The sequence below is a fragment of the Vigna unguiculata genome, chromosome 6, assembly GCF_037176805.1.
Source record: "Vigna unguiculata cultivar grain cowpea cultivar isolate G323 ecotype 2 chromosome 6, ASM3717680v1, whole genome shotgun sequence".
NCBI classification, from domain to species: Eukaryota; Viridiplantae; Streptophyta; class Magnoliopsida; order Fabales; family Fabaceae; genus Vigna; species Vigna unguiculata.
Window position 1 is genome coordinate 43,850,461 of NC_140797.1, and position 17,956 is coordinate 43,868,416.

General features: G+C 26.0%; 1 protein-coding gene and 1 long non-coding RNA gene across 3 annotated transcripts; one reads left to right on the forward strand and one right to left on the reverse strand.

The window, feature by feature from the left end:
* Window positions 1-561: 561 nt before the first annotated feature.
* On the reverse strand, window positions 562-8,630 carry LOC114189212 (beta-glucosidase 47-like). The gene is made up of 12 exons (XM_028077925.2): window positions 8,411-8,630; window positions 8,258-8,324; window positions 8,112-8,170; window positions 3,327-3,402; window positions 2,922-2,996; window positions 2,751-2,838; window positions 2,418-2,673; window positions 2,153-2,268; window positions 1,803-2,058; window positions 1,601-1,700; window positions 1,304-1,412; window positions 562-1,159 (listed from the first exon to the last, which is right to left on the reverse strand). The coding sequence occupies exons 1-12, from the start codon at window positions 8,552-8,554 to the stop codon at window positions 952-954; spliced, it is 1,554 nt and encodes a 517-aa protein (XP_027933726.1). The 5' UTR covers window positions 8,555-8,630; the 3' UTR covers window positions 562-951.
* A 7,445-nt stretch (window positions 8,631-16,075) lies between these two features.
* Window positions 16,076-17,923, forward strand: LOC114187953 (uncharacterized). 2 transcript variants are annotated; one of them, XR_003605366.2, is made up of 4 exons: window positions 16,076-16,268; window positions 16,475-16,604; window positions 16,869-17,320; window positions 17,441-17,923. It is a non-coding gene; the product is annotated as an uncharacterized LOC114187953 (long non-coding RNA). The 2 variants fall into 2 exon arrangements; XR_014995706.1 differs by having other exon boundaries at window positions 16,487-16,604.
* Window positions 17,924-17,956: the final 33 nt, after the last annotated feature.

The window sequence follows — 17,956 nt, forward strand, 5'->3', positions numbered from 1 at the left end:
TGCAGAGAGAAATAAAGTACTGACGTATGCATTAGGAGGAATTAAAGTAATTAAAGTTTTATATGAATGGATAGATCAAAGTTGTATATGAAAGCACTTGATAGTCATTTTATATGATATGCAGAAAAAACTTTTTCATTACTGGGCACAAAACATACAAAGACAAAAGTGCATGAACTAGTTTGTTAAAAGAAATGTAAGTAAATAGAAAAGGATGCAACCAAGTGGAAATATATTTACATAAACAGGTATTTATTTAAATTAAGACAAGTTTTCATTTTATAATTATTTCTAATCTCTAGTATCTTTTATAACATTTTATCCTTACAGAAGAATACAGATAAAGTCAAATTCTTATCAAGAAACATTAAATTAAATTTAATGAATAATAATATGTATAAAATAAATAAGTCATTTTAATGAAACCAAAATATACCGTGTTTTAAATTTTGTGTAACATTCATAAAGTAGAACTTATCATCATCATCATCATCATCATTTTCTTCTAAATTTCAATCATCCATATAAATTTAATAAAATATGACTTTGAATCGACCTATATACCAATGATAAATCCCAATTGTTTGTTATACATTACAAATGACACTTACAAGAAGATTGGGCCCCAAAAGTCTACAGAAAACAACAACACTAATTACACACTTCCACACTTAAACTTCTTCCACCCCCATTAATTTCTTGTCTCGCCTATATTTGACAAAGTCCAATCCAAAATGAGTAAATGAGCAGGACGTGACCAAAAACATAACGAGGTATTGTACTGGACGATATATCACAAAAATAAAAAAACAAAGGAATTACACGTAGACTTTCATCCATGTGAGCATCTTCTGCTTCCGTTTCAGTGGCCCACTAATAATACCACGAAGGAAAATAACTGCTCTTATTTTTCCTTGAAACCAAATCATATACCATTCCATTCATTCTTTGTCACTCTTGACTGTGTAGAGGTTTGGTGGCTGGGCCAAAGCCATGAAGAGCAATGAAGTTTTTGTACCAAGAAGCAGACATTCTTGGAGTTCTTTCCAGAGTGTCATAGTCCACACGATGAAGTCCAAACCTTATAGAAGATCCATCGGTCCACTCAAAGTTGTCAAGCAAAGACCACAAAAAGTACCCTCTCACGTCTGCTCCTTTCCTGTTCCATGCAACAAACATTTTCTTAACCAACAATGCCTTATCATAATTACTTATTTCTTAATATTTTATCAAGACAAAAAAAAATCAAAATTGTGCAAGTTTGGTTTGTATATTTTTCAAACAAAGATGGGTATATCAACACCTCATTGCTGTAACCAAGGCATCCAAATAAGCACGCACGTAGTCTATTCTGTCCTCATCATTGATCCTTTCATTAATGGTGAGGTTGGGGCTCTCCTTCCACCCAACTCCTGTGCAAGACAACATATACAATTCAAACCAAGGTAGGAAGATAAATTGTTAATAATATCAGTTAATCAAGTTTTATCAATTAATCTTTTTTTGTCCATATTAATAAACTTGTAAGAACTAACTTGAAAAAAATAGGTGTAATAATGTTAGAAATGTTAAAAAAAGAGTGATCGGTATTTGTATTCACCATTTTCGGTAACGAATATTGGTATCTTGAACCTCTCCCAAATGTAAGTCACAATCTTCTCCATTCCTTGTGGGTAAATGAACAACCACTCAAGTGAAGTCTGCATGCATTAACTCTCAATGATTAACATTATGTTCCAAATTGCAGGTGCATGGTCTTCGATCTACAAAAGCTATTAACACAGGGTTTCATATATACACACCGGTTTTCCAATGGTCCTGCCATCGACATGAGCCCATGTCAGAGCAGAACCTTCTGTTCTTGTAGAGCCTAGTCCTCCTTCTTCACACGCTGAGTGGAGACAGTCCTTTACAAAGTAACTGGTATAGTGGTTTACTCCAATGAAATCTATTGAAGGTTTCAGTCTTTTTAGGATTTCTGGAACTGGTGGGAGGTCGTCTCCCAATATTTCACGCATCTCTTTTGGATAATCCCCTCGGATAGCTGGGTCCAAAAACCTGCATGTTTCACCAGCATAAACAATTTTGAAGAAGCCATTCATGCATGCATGCATGAATTCATTCAATGACAAAATATAACAAAGCCATTTACCAATTCATATAAAATGCTTGAGCTCTCTCAAGAGCCATCTTGTCTTCTGTGGAGTTGCTGATGGGTTCAAACCACATGGTATGCGAGGCAAGTCCAATTTTCCCTCCCTGAATTTTCTGCCATTCAAACATTTCCCGTAAGCTTCCTCATATTTCGACAAACTCTTAATTCACTCTATCTATTTCTCTCATAACTAACCTTACTTGAACTATAGAAATATGATTCATTAGTGTAAATTTTGCCTTACACGTTCTTTTTATGTTACCTGATATTTGGTTCTGTAGAGTTCAACGATAGAGCCATGGGCTAAGAGAAAGTTGTGGCCTACAATGAAAGGTTCCTTCTCTGAGTTCCCACCAACGCTGCAATTCCCAAATGAACCAGAACAACGACCAGGTGGCCATATCCCAATTCTATAGCCACGAATAAATGCAACGTTTGGTTCATTAAATGTGATCCAGTATTTCACTCTGTCACCGAAGTTCTTGAAGCATACGTCTGCATAATACGTGAAATCCTTCCTACAGAAATCAACGTATATCTGTGAGCATACTCTTTTATTTTACTTTTATTATGCGTTGATATCAGAAGTACTTACGCAATCTCAGGACTTAGCCAACCGTCGTATCTATCCACAGCTTCTTGAGGAATATCATAATGTGAAATTGTCACAAAAGGTTCTATTCCTGAAATAAAATCAGAGAATGAAAAGAGTTAGAGATAGAAAAAGTACAGAAGAAGAATAACAATGATAACAAAAGAATGAAACCTCTGGCGAGAAGTAGGTTAAGTAGCCTGTTATAGTAATCAATGCCAGCCTGATTCACCTTGCCGAATCTACCCTCTGGATCAAATTTACAATGCAGTGGTTAGAGATAAAAAAAAAAAAAAGTAAATGCATTTTGTTAACTAATGTTTTAGGCTTTTGATGGAACGTTAACTATTGTGTTTATGATTTATTTTCAAATAAGTTACATCAGTTCAATATTTGTATTTTCAACTGATATAAAATCAATGCTTTTACAGTTTCAAAATGTTATTTTAATGTGATTAAAGTTCACAACTATGATATGTGAAGATGAAATTGTAGAATTAAAATTTAAAAATAAAAATTAAACATTTAAGAATTTAAAATGAAAAGTATAATTAATTTGTTAATTAAAAGAAAACTTACTGGGCAGAATTCTGGTCCATGATAATGACATGCGATAACTGTTGACTCCAAGGTCTTCCATAAGATCCACATCTTCCTGTTTTCCAAGTCATATATTCATCAAACAATTAGTTGGGTTGTATCACTGAAATTAATACCAGCAAAAAAAAAAAAATCATGTTCCAAAATGAGTTTTCAAATGTATCTAAAAATGTTTATATAATTTTTTTTTCAAAAATATCTAAAAGATCATTTCCTCTATTTTATATTTTTTTTTTCTTAAGAAACTATTAATTATTATTTTTTTCAAACGCTTTATTTATATTTAGTTGAGTAATGTGAAATTGTGTCAATTGGTTATTATTGTTACCACGAAATTCATGATCTCATCCTATAAATTACGATCGGAAATACCCTGACCAATTAGACAACAAACAGAATAACATTAATATATATATATATATATATATATATATATATATATATATACTTAATTAAATTAAGATTTTTAGTATTTAAAATTAATTAATAAAAGTATTTAACTAAATAAATGGAAAAGAATTACTATTTTAACATGCTAAATTATTCAGTTATATTTTATAATTGTATTTGTTATATTATTATATATTTAAATCTTTCTAACTATATACCAAATAATTTTTAGGTTATTTTTTTATTTATTTTATAAAAAGACCAATAAATTCTGTCATTGGACCGCTAACGGCCTAACGTGAAATGACAACACATTAGTTCAGGATGGACCAAATAGGTACAACACATTAATGTAGCGTGATGATAGAAACTTCCTATTTTTGAATTTGGATTAAATATATTTTGATTAAATTTTAAATTAATTTAATCTTTTAGTTTTTAAAATATGTAAATTTAATTTTTTTAATCAGATTTTATTAGATTTAATTAATATTTTGTACGTATTTTATAATTATATTTAAATTATTTATTCTATTTAACATATTTTTATTTTAATGTTAAATTAAATAATATTATAAAACACGTTTAAAATATTAAATAAACTTAATAAAATTTTATTAAAATAACTAAATTTAAATATTTTAAAAGATAAAAAATTAAATTATTCTAAAATTTCAAAATACGCTAATTTTAAAATCCATTTAAAGTTAACGACCTAACCCTTCAAATTTTAATATCTCCTATCATGAAGATCCAAAACTTCCTATTTTCAAATCTTAATATCCACGTACTTCTTCTTTTCTTCTTGGTCTGAAAAGTTATTATGTATTCAATTTTTAAAACAAATTAAACTAATCAATACTCTCACTTTATTAACACATCAGATTTATTTATTTTGTATCTTTAAATTAATTCTTTTTACATATTAATAAAAAATATTCATTATGAAAAATAATCAATAAGTATATAAATATTTTATTTTTAGTAAAAAATAGTAAGTCATTTCTTTTAACTATTATATTTAAATACTAAACTTTTAAATAATATACCATCTTTTCTACATCATAACAAACTAGTCCTTTTGTTTAGATTATTGATTAATATTTTATGAAATATAACCAATTTTTATTCTAAAATATATTCTTACAAAATTTATATTAATTTAAGTTATTTTTATTTTATTGATTTATTAATATTTATATTATTTTATTTAAGAATATAGATTTGGATTTTAGATCTAATTCAATTATTTAGAATTTTAGTCCACACAAAATTGAACTTTTTGTTTTTCTACAAAAAGTATGAGTTTAAATCTATTTTCAGTAGAAGTATTTAAATTTATATCATATTTAAACTAAATTTTGGATTAAATTTTTTAGAATTCAATTCATATTCTATTCTTATTCCATCACTACAAGGATATAATTTACTCCTATTAAGAAATCACATGTGGTGAATTATTCAAATCGAATAACAATCATAACAGCTAATTTCACATAAAACATGTATTAAATATTAAAAATTAGTTTAATTCTACAATTATTAGTTAATTTCTATGAAATATAAAAGGTCTCAATCAATTTTTATTTAGAAAACTAGTTTTAGTACATATAGAGTAATTTTAAATCATTTTGGATTTAAAATTAATTTTTAAACATCCAACCTATTTTGTTATAAAGAATGTAAATTTAAATTTAAAAGTCAATTCAATTATTTAAATTTAAATTTACAAAATCATAAACTGATTTTTCAAAATAATATAAATTTAATTTTAATTTTAATTAAAATATCTAAATTTAGATTGTGTTTGAATTGGATTTTGGTAGAGCATTCAAAACGAGTAATCTGGTCTGACCTGACTCGACCCACCATGGGTTAATCACTTAGTAAGTCAATCTAACCCGACTCACTTATTAGCAAATCAAAAAAATTTGAACCCGGTCCGACCCACCCCATGTTGGTGGGTTAAACGGGTTGACTCACGGGCTAACTTAATTAAAAAATATATAATTTTTTTTTTATTTTTTTCAATCAAAACTAAATTATAATTATAATTAAAATCTAAATAAATTTTAATACAATCCAAATACAAATTAAAATCACAAAAATACAAATTATCTATATGTTGGCTAAAAAAACAACATAACATGACCCAAATGCAAAATTTAACTTAACAAAAAATACTTGTATGACTCTTTATTTATGAGTTGATAAGCCAATTTGGCTTACCATAAATTCAATTCGAGTAAGTCAAATTTTAAATAAATCGGATAAAAATCAACCTATTAAAATTTGTAAAAAAAAAAACTTAATTTAACCTAAACTCATGAATTGAATTGACTTTGAAAAGTATAGATTTTGGAAATATCTACTGACCCATTCCTATGTGTCCCCGCAAGTGTATAAATACGAAGTGCCCATCATTTATGCATTCACCAAAATCGATACTTGTTGACTCTTGTGCCATTTTAATCTCATCCACATCTTCTTCATATTAAATTTTAATATCCACGTACCTTTTTCTTTTCTTGGTCTGAAAAATTATTGTAGTTTCAGTATTTTAAAACAAATTTAATTAATCAATATTCTCACTTTATTATAACATTCAATTTTGATATTTTAGGTCTTAATAAATACAATATTCTATCATAAAAAATTATTTTTTTTATTTTTAATTTAACCTCTGAAAAACTCCGACACTACAGAAGAAGGAAGAGATATTTTGGAGACAGTTGGGACTTTTATTGAGGCAATATTTCACACATTTATGTGATGTGTCTTTTTTATTGAATGGTACAACTTTTCCGACCACATGTTATCTTCAAAACAAAAACTACCTTATCTTTTATTGTCCCATATCTTCGGCCATCTTATCTTAGATCTAAACTTCTGTTCTATTTAGAAAAATACTTTTAGGCACTAAAATAAAATGCTTTAATACTTAATATACATTTAGAAAAGGAGTAAATTTAATAAATTTATAAATTATATAATATATTAAGAAGAGATAAATAGTAAGAAAAAAAAAGGTATTAAACATTATTTAGCAGTTCACCTAATCACCATCAAGTCAATACAACAATTAAATCCATTAAAAACCATTAGACATTCATCAACATCAAGTTACTAACTTGATTTTTAATTTATGAACAATAAAATATTATCACACCAACATATATTTATTGTCACGGAATAAAAGAAACAATAGAAATCGACAACTTATCTTTAACTAAAAAATACATATGAATTTAAAACCTTATATTTTTATTATCTAATATTATATTGCAGGTGTACTAGTCATTTCAACTTACTTAAGTATGGTTTAGATTTGAAATGGATCTAACAGCAAAAAGAAATTATTTGTCGTCTATATTTATCTTACGCATAAAGTGTTAAGATGCAAGGTCTAGTTCAAGCCACACCTTTTCTTTTTATGGATTATGATTATTTTTATGTCCAACTTTGTCTTATATAAAATCATTGAATCATATTTGTTCCGTTTTAAAATAAATAAATAAAAATTTAGATAAAATAAATAATTAATAAAATATATTTTTAAAATTAATTGTTATGATTAAAATAAATTTATTGTTACATCTAAATTATATTTAATGAAATAATATTATTCAATACTTTCAACTTAAATTATTTTTATCATTATATTTATGTGGTTAGGAAATGAAGAATACAATATAAATAATGTAAGACTCACTAAAAATTTAAAAATACAAAAAATATCGGCTGTTCCCCTCTCCATGGTTTGTTATTTGATAATCATTATTTAGCTTGATGGTAAAGTACCAACAAAAGTTGTTGGATTGACTTGAAACAATTGTTTAAATCCGCAAGTTATGTGGACTTCATTGAAAAAGACTCTTATATAAATAGGTTAAGACTCACAATTATATAACTTTTATTTCTATTTTTTACATAACATATACTAATTTTTTTTATTTGTTATAGATTAACAACCACTCAAATTTACACAACTTTTCACGACAGATTTTATTAAATTTCTATTTAATATTTCAGTGAAAAGTGAGTGGTTAAAATAATTTTTCCATTTTTTTTACATATTGTATTGATATTAAATTTGTGTACAACAGAAGAGCATGTCAAAGTTTGTTTGTTAGTTGTATTAAAAAGAGTGAAAGTGAGATGGATCGAAGGGACGGTGGATCTGTTTATAAAAATTAAAAATAATAAAATAAAAAAGCTAATTTCAGAGAACTTGTCTTGTTGGAAGGTTTGAAACACATCCTCCAAATTATTATTGAGGACTGTGTTTTGTTTAAAAGTGATAATTATTTGAGTCCATAAGTTCCGTAGAGAAAGCAAGGGAAGGGAATAATGAGACAGAATAGAAGATGATACCTTATAACGATGGTAATGGTCATCAGCAACGTCACCATTACTTCCATCAGTGACAGTTCCTAAAATGTACAACCACATATACCATTGGATTTTTTTTCCAATATAAACGATAAATGTTTTAGAAAATAATGAGTAAGAATGTGAACCTGGCTTGTGAGTGAAAACATCCCAGTTATTTAGCCCCTTTCCATCAGCCAAGTAAGCTCCTTCGATCTGCGAAATCGTTCATTGTTTGGCAAAATCATTCACTGGAGAAAATAAGAAGAATAACCAATCACAGTGTTTCACAGAGAAAGAACCTGGTACGAAGAAGATGCAGTTCCAAAGAGAAAGTTTGGTGGAAATGGAGATGAAGATGAATCGTCTTTGACAGACAGAGAATGAGGGAAGAGAATGGAGATAGAGAAGGTGAGTGCAAAGAGTGGTAGAAATGGAAGTTCCATTGTTTTGTGTGTGTGTGTGAGGGAATGTGGAGCGACAAATACTTATATGCAAACAAACCTATTAGCAACCAATAGAGAAGCACAGTGCTTGGCATGTTGATGAGGCCCATATCAAGGTATATTGATAATTGACAGGGACTCTTTTGTCATTCTCCCGTCCCGCTTTGATTTCCACCTCAAAAATAATGCCTTGGATAATAGGTTTATTCAAATTTTTCATGTATATCAATTTTTCAAAAAATCATTTGTTTACATTTAAGTTTTAATACAGAGATATTGATACGATATCAGCCAACTCACTTTATTTTTCGAAAAATATTTTATGAAAGAGACCCGTTTAATTTTTTTTAATTAAAATAATATTATATTATTTTTATTAAATTATTTAATATCATAATTAATTAAAATTTTAACATATTCTTTTTAATTTGTAGGATGTATACAACCAATCATATTTTTTCACTAAAAAACAAAATTTAATCAATTATAAGAGTTATACTTGTTACAACACTTGATTAATGTTGCTTTCTTTTCTAAATTTTTATTTTTTATTTAGTTTCTATGATTGATGATGTTATTTTAATGTTATGATAACATCTTCACATGAGATGTTGGAAAATTTGTCAAATTCAACCATGATGTTATTGTTAACATTGTCTCGTCAATATATAACATTACCGGAGATTAAAATAAGAAATGATAATTTACAAAGATTAAAATAAAAATATATTATCTAAAGGACTAATATAAAATAAAAACTATTTTTTATTGCATTTGATAGTTTTATATTTTTTTATAAAATGTTGTCAATCACTTTTCATTATTTATTTATGTTAGATTAAATAAAAAAAATGTTTGTTTCTGAAACTTTGTAACTTAATAATCTTTAAATAAAATATAAAAAAAAACCCAACCTAGGAAAAATACATACTCATGGTTCAAAATACTATGTTCTCTGTTTATCCTTATTTTGTTAAGGGATGAGAGAATTTACTGGTGTCATAATTTACTATTGTATTGTTCCAATCACGCATGTGAGAAGACACTATGTGTAGGTCCAATCAAGTCGGACAATAACCTTAAGAATAATCACTACGTTTTTTAGGTATTGTCTGTTTTCAAATGTGAAGCTTTGTTATAATTTTATTCTTAAAAAATATTTCGAAAAATGAGAGAGGAAAAACTATTTAAACTCATTTTATCTCAACTCCTAAGCGATGTGGAACTTATTAGATGTACCGGAATAAACTCCTCAGTCGAGAGTAAGGGGAGTTGTTCGACCCCACGGTGGACGTCAATGTTCCAACCCGACCCAAGTTGGTACGACAGTATCGTTAGGAACAACAATCGCAATCTGAGATATTATTCGCTTTGGAGCATGTAACTCTATCACAATTTTGTCCTTAAAAACCCGTCAAAGGGTGGACAGAAGAAAAAAATATTTAAACTAGTTTGACCTCAACTCTTAAACGACATGAGAGTTATTGGATGTACCAAAACAAACACTATACAAAATTTTTAAAATATATCATCAAGATTATCGACAACATTTATCAACATTATTTTTTGAATTACATTTTTCTTTAGGAAGACGATTGAACGTATTGAATTTTATTTAATCTTTAACTTAAGATAAAAAAATAATAAACAAAATATTTATATTGTTGTGAAATCTTAGAAGACCAATTAAAAGTAGAAAATGTGTTTTTTTTTTCTAGTCAAAGAGTAAAATCGTATTGATCAAAATATATATATATATATATATATATATATATATATATATATATATATATATATAATGAGTGATATATCTTTTTCTTATCCTTATCTCTTTATTCCTATTTTTCATGACCTTTTGGTTGTCCTCTCATATATTTTTGGTTAACGTTTTGTTTAATTATGTCATTCACATTTCTTTAATTGATCAAACTTATAAATGTATACCTTATCATGTGATATAGAAGCGGAGATTGTGCGACCTTTAGATATATAACTATAGTTCTTATGAGACAAGAGTGAGAGGTGATATGTGCATGATCTTTGAGTCTATTCAATACACGTATTTTTTAGGACTAGAATAAAAAAAGTTAATAATTTATGAATTTGTGTGATGAATTCAATGTTATTATTTGATTTTATTTATTTAGAACAATTGAAAATATGTTGTTTATTTAAAATGAAATTTAATCGTTTTATTTATATTAGCTCACACTTCTTTTAGTTATTGGTCTATGATTTTAAGGATATTATATATTTTTTATATTACTTTATATCCTAAATGTTGATACTAGTATTTTTTTTATGCTAATATAAAGGTGTTAATTTTTCATTTTATCTTTTAAATATATTTTAAGATTACATTTATATTATTATTGTTAAATATAAGAAAAAATTGTATAGAGTTAATTTTCCTTGTGTCTAAAATACACATAGGGTAAGTATATTTATAATAAAGAGTGATACAAATATGTATGATAATAAAACATAAATATAGTAAATAAAAAATATTGTTATAGAAAAGGTCAACAATATATACCAATATCAAACAATGTTTATGTTTTCATAATAAATAACATACATTATGTTTTCCTAATTAACATAAAATGTAATATATCTAACAATTATATTATGTATATTAAGTTAGTTTACTTCTTTTTTGAACTTGAAAACAAAGTTTTTTCCTTCTATACCTTTTCTTCTTTATTTGGTTTCTCTCTCATCCATATCTCTATCTCTTTTTCACCTCTCATTTCTAACTCAATTTGCAATCTCAATCTTTCATTATTTTCAAAATCAAATTCTACCACATTGAAATTAGGGATTTAAGAATCAGTTTGAACATTCTTTTGAATAAGTTCATTTTCTACTTTTTTTTAAATAACCTATTTTCCTTTTACATGTGGTTTAGGGTGTAGGGTAAAAGAATTGTCTCTTTTTTAAGAGGGAGATTTGTGATGAAGATGAAAAAATACATATACATTAACTAAACTTGAGAAGTTTCATGAATTCCAAATTTGAAGAAAAAAAAAACTCTCTAAATTTAATATAATTACATATAATGACTTTGAAAATTCTTTAACAAGTATGATAGTTTATATTGAAAGGAATATTACAACAAATTTTAATTTTGATTCAATTATTAAAAATTTCAAATCATTTAAAGAACGAAGATGAACACTTTGAATAAAAGTAATCTTTAATATTTAATGATAATTTTTATAATTATTTAATAAAAAAATAATTAATGATAATCATATTTGTTTTAATTTTAATATTATATGTGCTTATTTTTAGTAAGAAAAATAAACATAAAAAATAAATATATTTTTTTTAATTACAAAATAATTTATACATAAAAATTTAATTTAAGATCTCTATTTTTTTTTTCAAATTTCATCGCAGGTTACACTGCACATTTCGGTAGAAGATGAAAGAAGAAGTTAAATCACACTATTTTATAATATTTTATCAAAAAAGAAAAAAATAATATGTATTCCCGTTGCTTTCATGTTGAAAGTTACAGAAGTATTTCAAAAAAGTTGGTGAGGAAGATAAAAACGTGATTGGTGATGGTATATTTTGAGAAAATGTTAACGACACGTTTTTTTTTAATTCTTTAATTGAAATTTGTTAAAAACTTGTTTTTGTTCACAACACATTTTATTCTTTAATTATTTAATTGAAATTTATTAGAAACTTGTTTTTTTTTATATATGATTTAAAAACTTGGATATATAAATTTAACATAAAATCCACTAAAATTGATAATTTTCAACAAATTTCTAAGTTATAAAAAACATTTTTGTACTTTTGTACAAAATGTAGCTAACATTCCTGTCGTATAATTTATTCCAAATTTTGTTACTAAAATCGAAAATACAGCCTGTTATTGATATTGTATTCTATTTATTCATTTATTTTATTTCATTTAATTTCGTACAACAGTTATTTATCTCTCTTATTACACAAATTCAGTTAGGAGCTTAATTTATCTAAATATATAAGTGATTTAAATACAATCAAAAATAAATATTTTATTATGTAAGTTAATAAATTTATAAATAGAAAAAATATTAACTATTCTAAAACTTCATTTAAAAGAAATTATTATATTTTTTTATTTCCTCTCTATATTTTAAAGATAATTGTTGATCATTTCATATATCTGAGTTTATCTTACAGATTTTAATAGGAATTAAAATATTTTTGTCCATTCTGAAGTTGTTTTAGAGTAGGTTTGATTTAGTTCTATTTTAGTTTATTCTATAAGAAGGATTGTATGCTAGAATTAAGACTTTACATGTGAGATTTTAAAAATAAAGACTGAGATAGTACATTTAAATTATTAATTAAAATATTCTATGCATATGTTAACCTTAGTATGAAATTAATAAAGTTTGGGACTTGAACTTTGTAAAGCAAAGCAAGTTGTAAAGATAAAAAAAAGTTACTTAAAATTTTACAATCGATATGTGAACTTGATTTTGTCCCAATATTTAGAGTTTTGTGTGGGGAGTGTCTTTTATTATTCAAAATGTTGAATTTTTTATATAAATCGTATATGTGACGGTTATTATCTTTTTAAGTCGAATTAAGTTGGATGAGATATGTCGTATGTTTTAGGGTTAAAGTGTAAAATGGTGCAAATGGGTCCAATTTAATTCAAGCTGATGTTATTTAAAAGTAATTACTCAATTATGCGTATCCATAATGAGGTGGAACATTTTATTTACCAATTTAACATAATTTATGTCATTCTTGTTTTCTACATATAGTTCTATTTTGTTATGAGAAAATTTTATTTGAAACCAAAGAAGTTTAGTTGTTGGATGCTTATTTATTCATCGGACAAAATTTAATTTAGTAAAAACTGAGAGTTATTTTGTTCGTCATGAGAAAAAAAAAATCATTAAACAAACATACCTTTGGTTGAATGAGAAAAATGGTAGTTAAGTGAATTTAAATATATGTTGAATTCACTAAGTGAGCAAAATTGGTAGTTGAATGAAAATAATGTTGTCTAAGCTTTAAGTAATATATATATATATATATATATATATATAAATGTTTAAATTGCTTATATTTCATTAAATTATTATATATATACTTGAACATTATTATAGTCTCATGATTAGTAAATTAAATTTTATGAGTATTTATTTTTATGTTAGAATATATCATTTTAAATGATAAACTTTATATGTAAGTTTATCAATTATTAATCTATATATATATATATATATATATATATATATATATATATATATATATATATGACTATACGACTATACGTAGAATTTAAAAGTTTTTTCATCGAAGTAGATTTTTTTTAATTTCTTCAAATGTGTAATTTTTAAGAAAATTACTAAGAAAATTACGGATATAAATAAGTCACTATTGTAAATAAGTCATGTTAAGGTGTTCCGATTTTTATTTAAAATATTTTTAAAGTTCAAATCATATTAAGGTGACACAACTTTAGTTCAAAGCATCGTGTTATCCTAGTATGATTTCTAACAAAATTTAACTAAATTCATGTTATGATTCTAAGACGATTTTAATTTAAAATGCATTAAACTAAATTTATGTAACATTATTAGCATGACTTAACTTAAAAATGCTTTGTGCTAAAATAATGTTACTCTGACCCAACTTTTTCTCAACAAAGTCATGTGAATGTTAAACAACTTATCCATATTTATTTAAATTGTCCATTTTGACAATTAAAAAAAATCACACAAATTTATGAAATTTAAAATGCATGATGTAAATTATGAATGATATTAAATAAAATATGAATTTAGTTGAAATACACGTAAAAACAAATATATAAAGATGTTCTCATATATGACAAGTGATGTATCGTAAACATAATTATTTTAAGGGATAAGAATAATATTTAGGTCGTGGATTGAATTTAAGATTTTGTATAAGACATATTAATTCTACTAATAAACACATTCCATATGAGTTTAATTTAACATGTCTTCTAAAAATATATTAAAGTAAGTGATAGTTTTACAATAACTGTTTATATATATATATATATATATATATATATATATATATATATATATATATATATATATATATATATATATATATCATATTTTATATATCTATATCTATATTAAGAATAGTTTTTTTGTCTATATTTATTTTTCAATTTTATCTTTTAAATATTTTTTAATAAAAATAATTATTTTATTAATATTATCTTTTAAGTGATTATTTATTTAATTTAATCAATTTTTTATTTAATTATTTTTTTAAACTTAATTATTACAAATAAAAATTAATTATAGTAAAATTATAAAAATTATTTATATTTAATTTTATAATTATAATAATAATAATTTTATTATTTTTTATTATCATAAAAAAAAATACAATGTCTATACTAGTTTATATAAAAATTTTGTAATTATTCTTTTGTTTTTTATTTTCATTTAAAGATATCAAATTGGTCTTCTAGTTTTTTTTAATCTCAATTTGGTCCTGATTTTTTAGAAAGTGAATGCAATTTGATCATTTTTCCGTTAAATTTCTTGAATCGGATTAATGTTTTCTCATCAAAATTGAAGTTGAGTAAAATTGATTTCCTTTGTTGGTCTAATTGACATAATGCTAATGTCAATTATGATGAAAAAATCTTACTCTTCTTCAAATAATTTAACGAAACTAATCAAATTGCATCAATTTTTAAAAAATCGAAATCAAATATATATATATATATATATATATATATATATATATATTAAGCAGATGCAATTGTTTTTAAGTGCTACAAATTTCATTTATCTTGTAGACATTAAAGATATCTCTTGGCTATTTATTGATAGTTAAAGACCAAGTCTTTTATAATTAATGTGAAAAAGATATTGAAAAAAAGCTTCAAATGTTTATAATTATGATAGTTTTTTTTTTTTATTACTATATATCAAAGATACTAGCTTGACAAAAAACGAAAATATGTTTTTAGGTATCGTTAATGTTACTATTTTTATACGTATTAAAAATGTTGTAGCCATTGTGCGCCTGAATAACTAATGTTAGTTATCATGTAAAAAAACTTAGTTCAATCATTGTCGACAGCTCATTCCAACTGCAACTGCTTCGAAATATTTGTCCAAACAATAATTACTTTTTTTATAAAATATCTTCAATCTTTTCAGTACTTTGTGGTAGGGGAGTGCTTCAATAATTTCTCAAACAAAACATCTCTTAGATATGCCAAAAAAAATTATAGACCTATGAATAGTTTGATACGCCTAAATAAAAACTTATGGTAAAGAGTGATTTTTCTCATAGTTACAGAGATATAGAAAATTTATTGAAAAATTTATGTATTATTTCATTTTTAGTATATTTTGTATTGTGGCTATCAGACCATTGGTCAGGCGGACCAATTATAGGCCGCCCGTTACAGGCGGACCTTTTCCTAGGACGTTGATGTAACAATTTTTCCTGAGTGCTTTAAGAGAGCTCGCGACCAAAAGTCTCCCGCGTTCTCCGGATGAACTCTCAGCTCTAAACACGCCAAATCGGCTACCTGGAAGGTCCCATCGCCGGCCCGTCGGTCAGGCGGACTAAACGCCCCTGCGTTCATTTTCAATTGCACTTTGTCTCCACTTCTGTGGAGACCCTCATTCATGAGAACAACCGACAGAACGCACGACCCTTCGATTTGGCGACCACACCAAAACTTGGATCAGTAAGTTAGAAATAAATTAAGATAATACAAGTCAATAATCAAGTTTAAAAAGTGATTGAGCCATGATTAAGAAACTCTAATCACATGTCATATCGAAAACTATAAATAGAGGCCTAAGGTAGGTTGGTAAGAACCTTTTAACTCGCATTTATTATAACATTTATTGCTATCCACCGATCAAACTTAAACTGACTTAAGCATCAAAGTCTTTTATACAGGTTCATCGATCGTCCGATTAGCCGAGAGGAGGAAAAAAAAAGACTTTGAACTAAAAAGAGAAGACAAGTTAAATGAGGAGAACATCAGACAAAAAAATTAAAGGAATACTGAAAATAGGTGTTTACTCCCTACACCCGAAACATATTTAATTTTTCTTTTGTTCTTGAACTGGTTAATCACTTTATGGAAGTTTCGTGTCTTATTTAAGAAAATGTTGTCATTCATCTGAATCCTCATATATTGCAAAAAGACTTAAGATAAACACTTATATGTTGATGAATACATATGAATTAGCTCGAGCTTTTTTCTCATATTTTCATTATCAAATCTACACTTTAGCAGCATAACAAAATTTAATGGACCCAACTAATGCCATGCCAGGGCCATAAAATATCTATCAGGATTCACACTATTCAGGATCGGCTTCTGGGCGCGGAGTATGATTATTCCCATTTCATATCTTATGCTGGAACAACATTGTATTTTATATAAAATTGTTATCTCTATTTTGTTATTAACATGAATTAATATTAATCAATAAATTATATTATTAATTAATAAATTATATTATTTATTAGTATAATTACATTGCATAATATTTATTAATTTTATGAATAATATATACTAAATTAATATATACTAAATTAATATCAATAAATAGATATTTCATTAAGTTGTTGACAGATTTTTATATCGGTCAGTAAAAATATAAAACTGATTCAATTAATTTTAAATAAAAGTAAATAAAACCCTAGATACTTGATTTTGTTGTGTTGAGCATTCGATCTACAGGAAATATCTTACTAGAAAGAAAGTATCATCGTCTCACACAGGTATGTTTCCGCATTATACTGTTTAGGGTATTGGGGAATGTTCAATTAACCTAGGGTTGATTGTTTTATGATTGTGTTTTCTGATGCAAAATCTAACACAACCTTCTTCTACTTGAAAAGGCATGAAGTATTTGATCTTCGTTGTGAGATGGGAATAGAAGAAGCTAGATAGTGACAGTTCTGTTCGCTTTCGCCGACTATCTTTAGCAGCATGCAGGACAAGCCAGGACCATGCCTCATCGTCATGGTATTGCTGCCTCAACCTTAACTTTAGACATTGCGTTTGGCTCATACTGAATATTCAATTCCCTGAAAGGGAATAATAAAAACCAGAATCATACTCTTGATAATAGTAGATTCGTTTTAAACTGTTTGATGGGAATCGAGATGTCATTTACTCTTCAAACAAATACTTTGGTTTGGTGCATTACCCTAAATGGAAATTAGTTCCTTATTGAACATGTATGATTGTATGTATTTCATTTAGTATAATTTGAATGGTGTAGCCTATCTTAGTTTACTGCAGCAGCATGATGTGTTATTATTTGACGGAGTAATTAGAATGGACAGGGCTTTTCTATGAAAGATGTGTTTGCTACGTAACTTGCGTGGTTATATGATGTAGGCATTTCTATC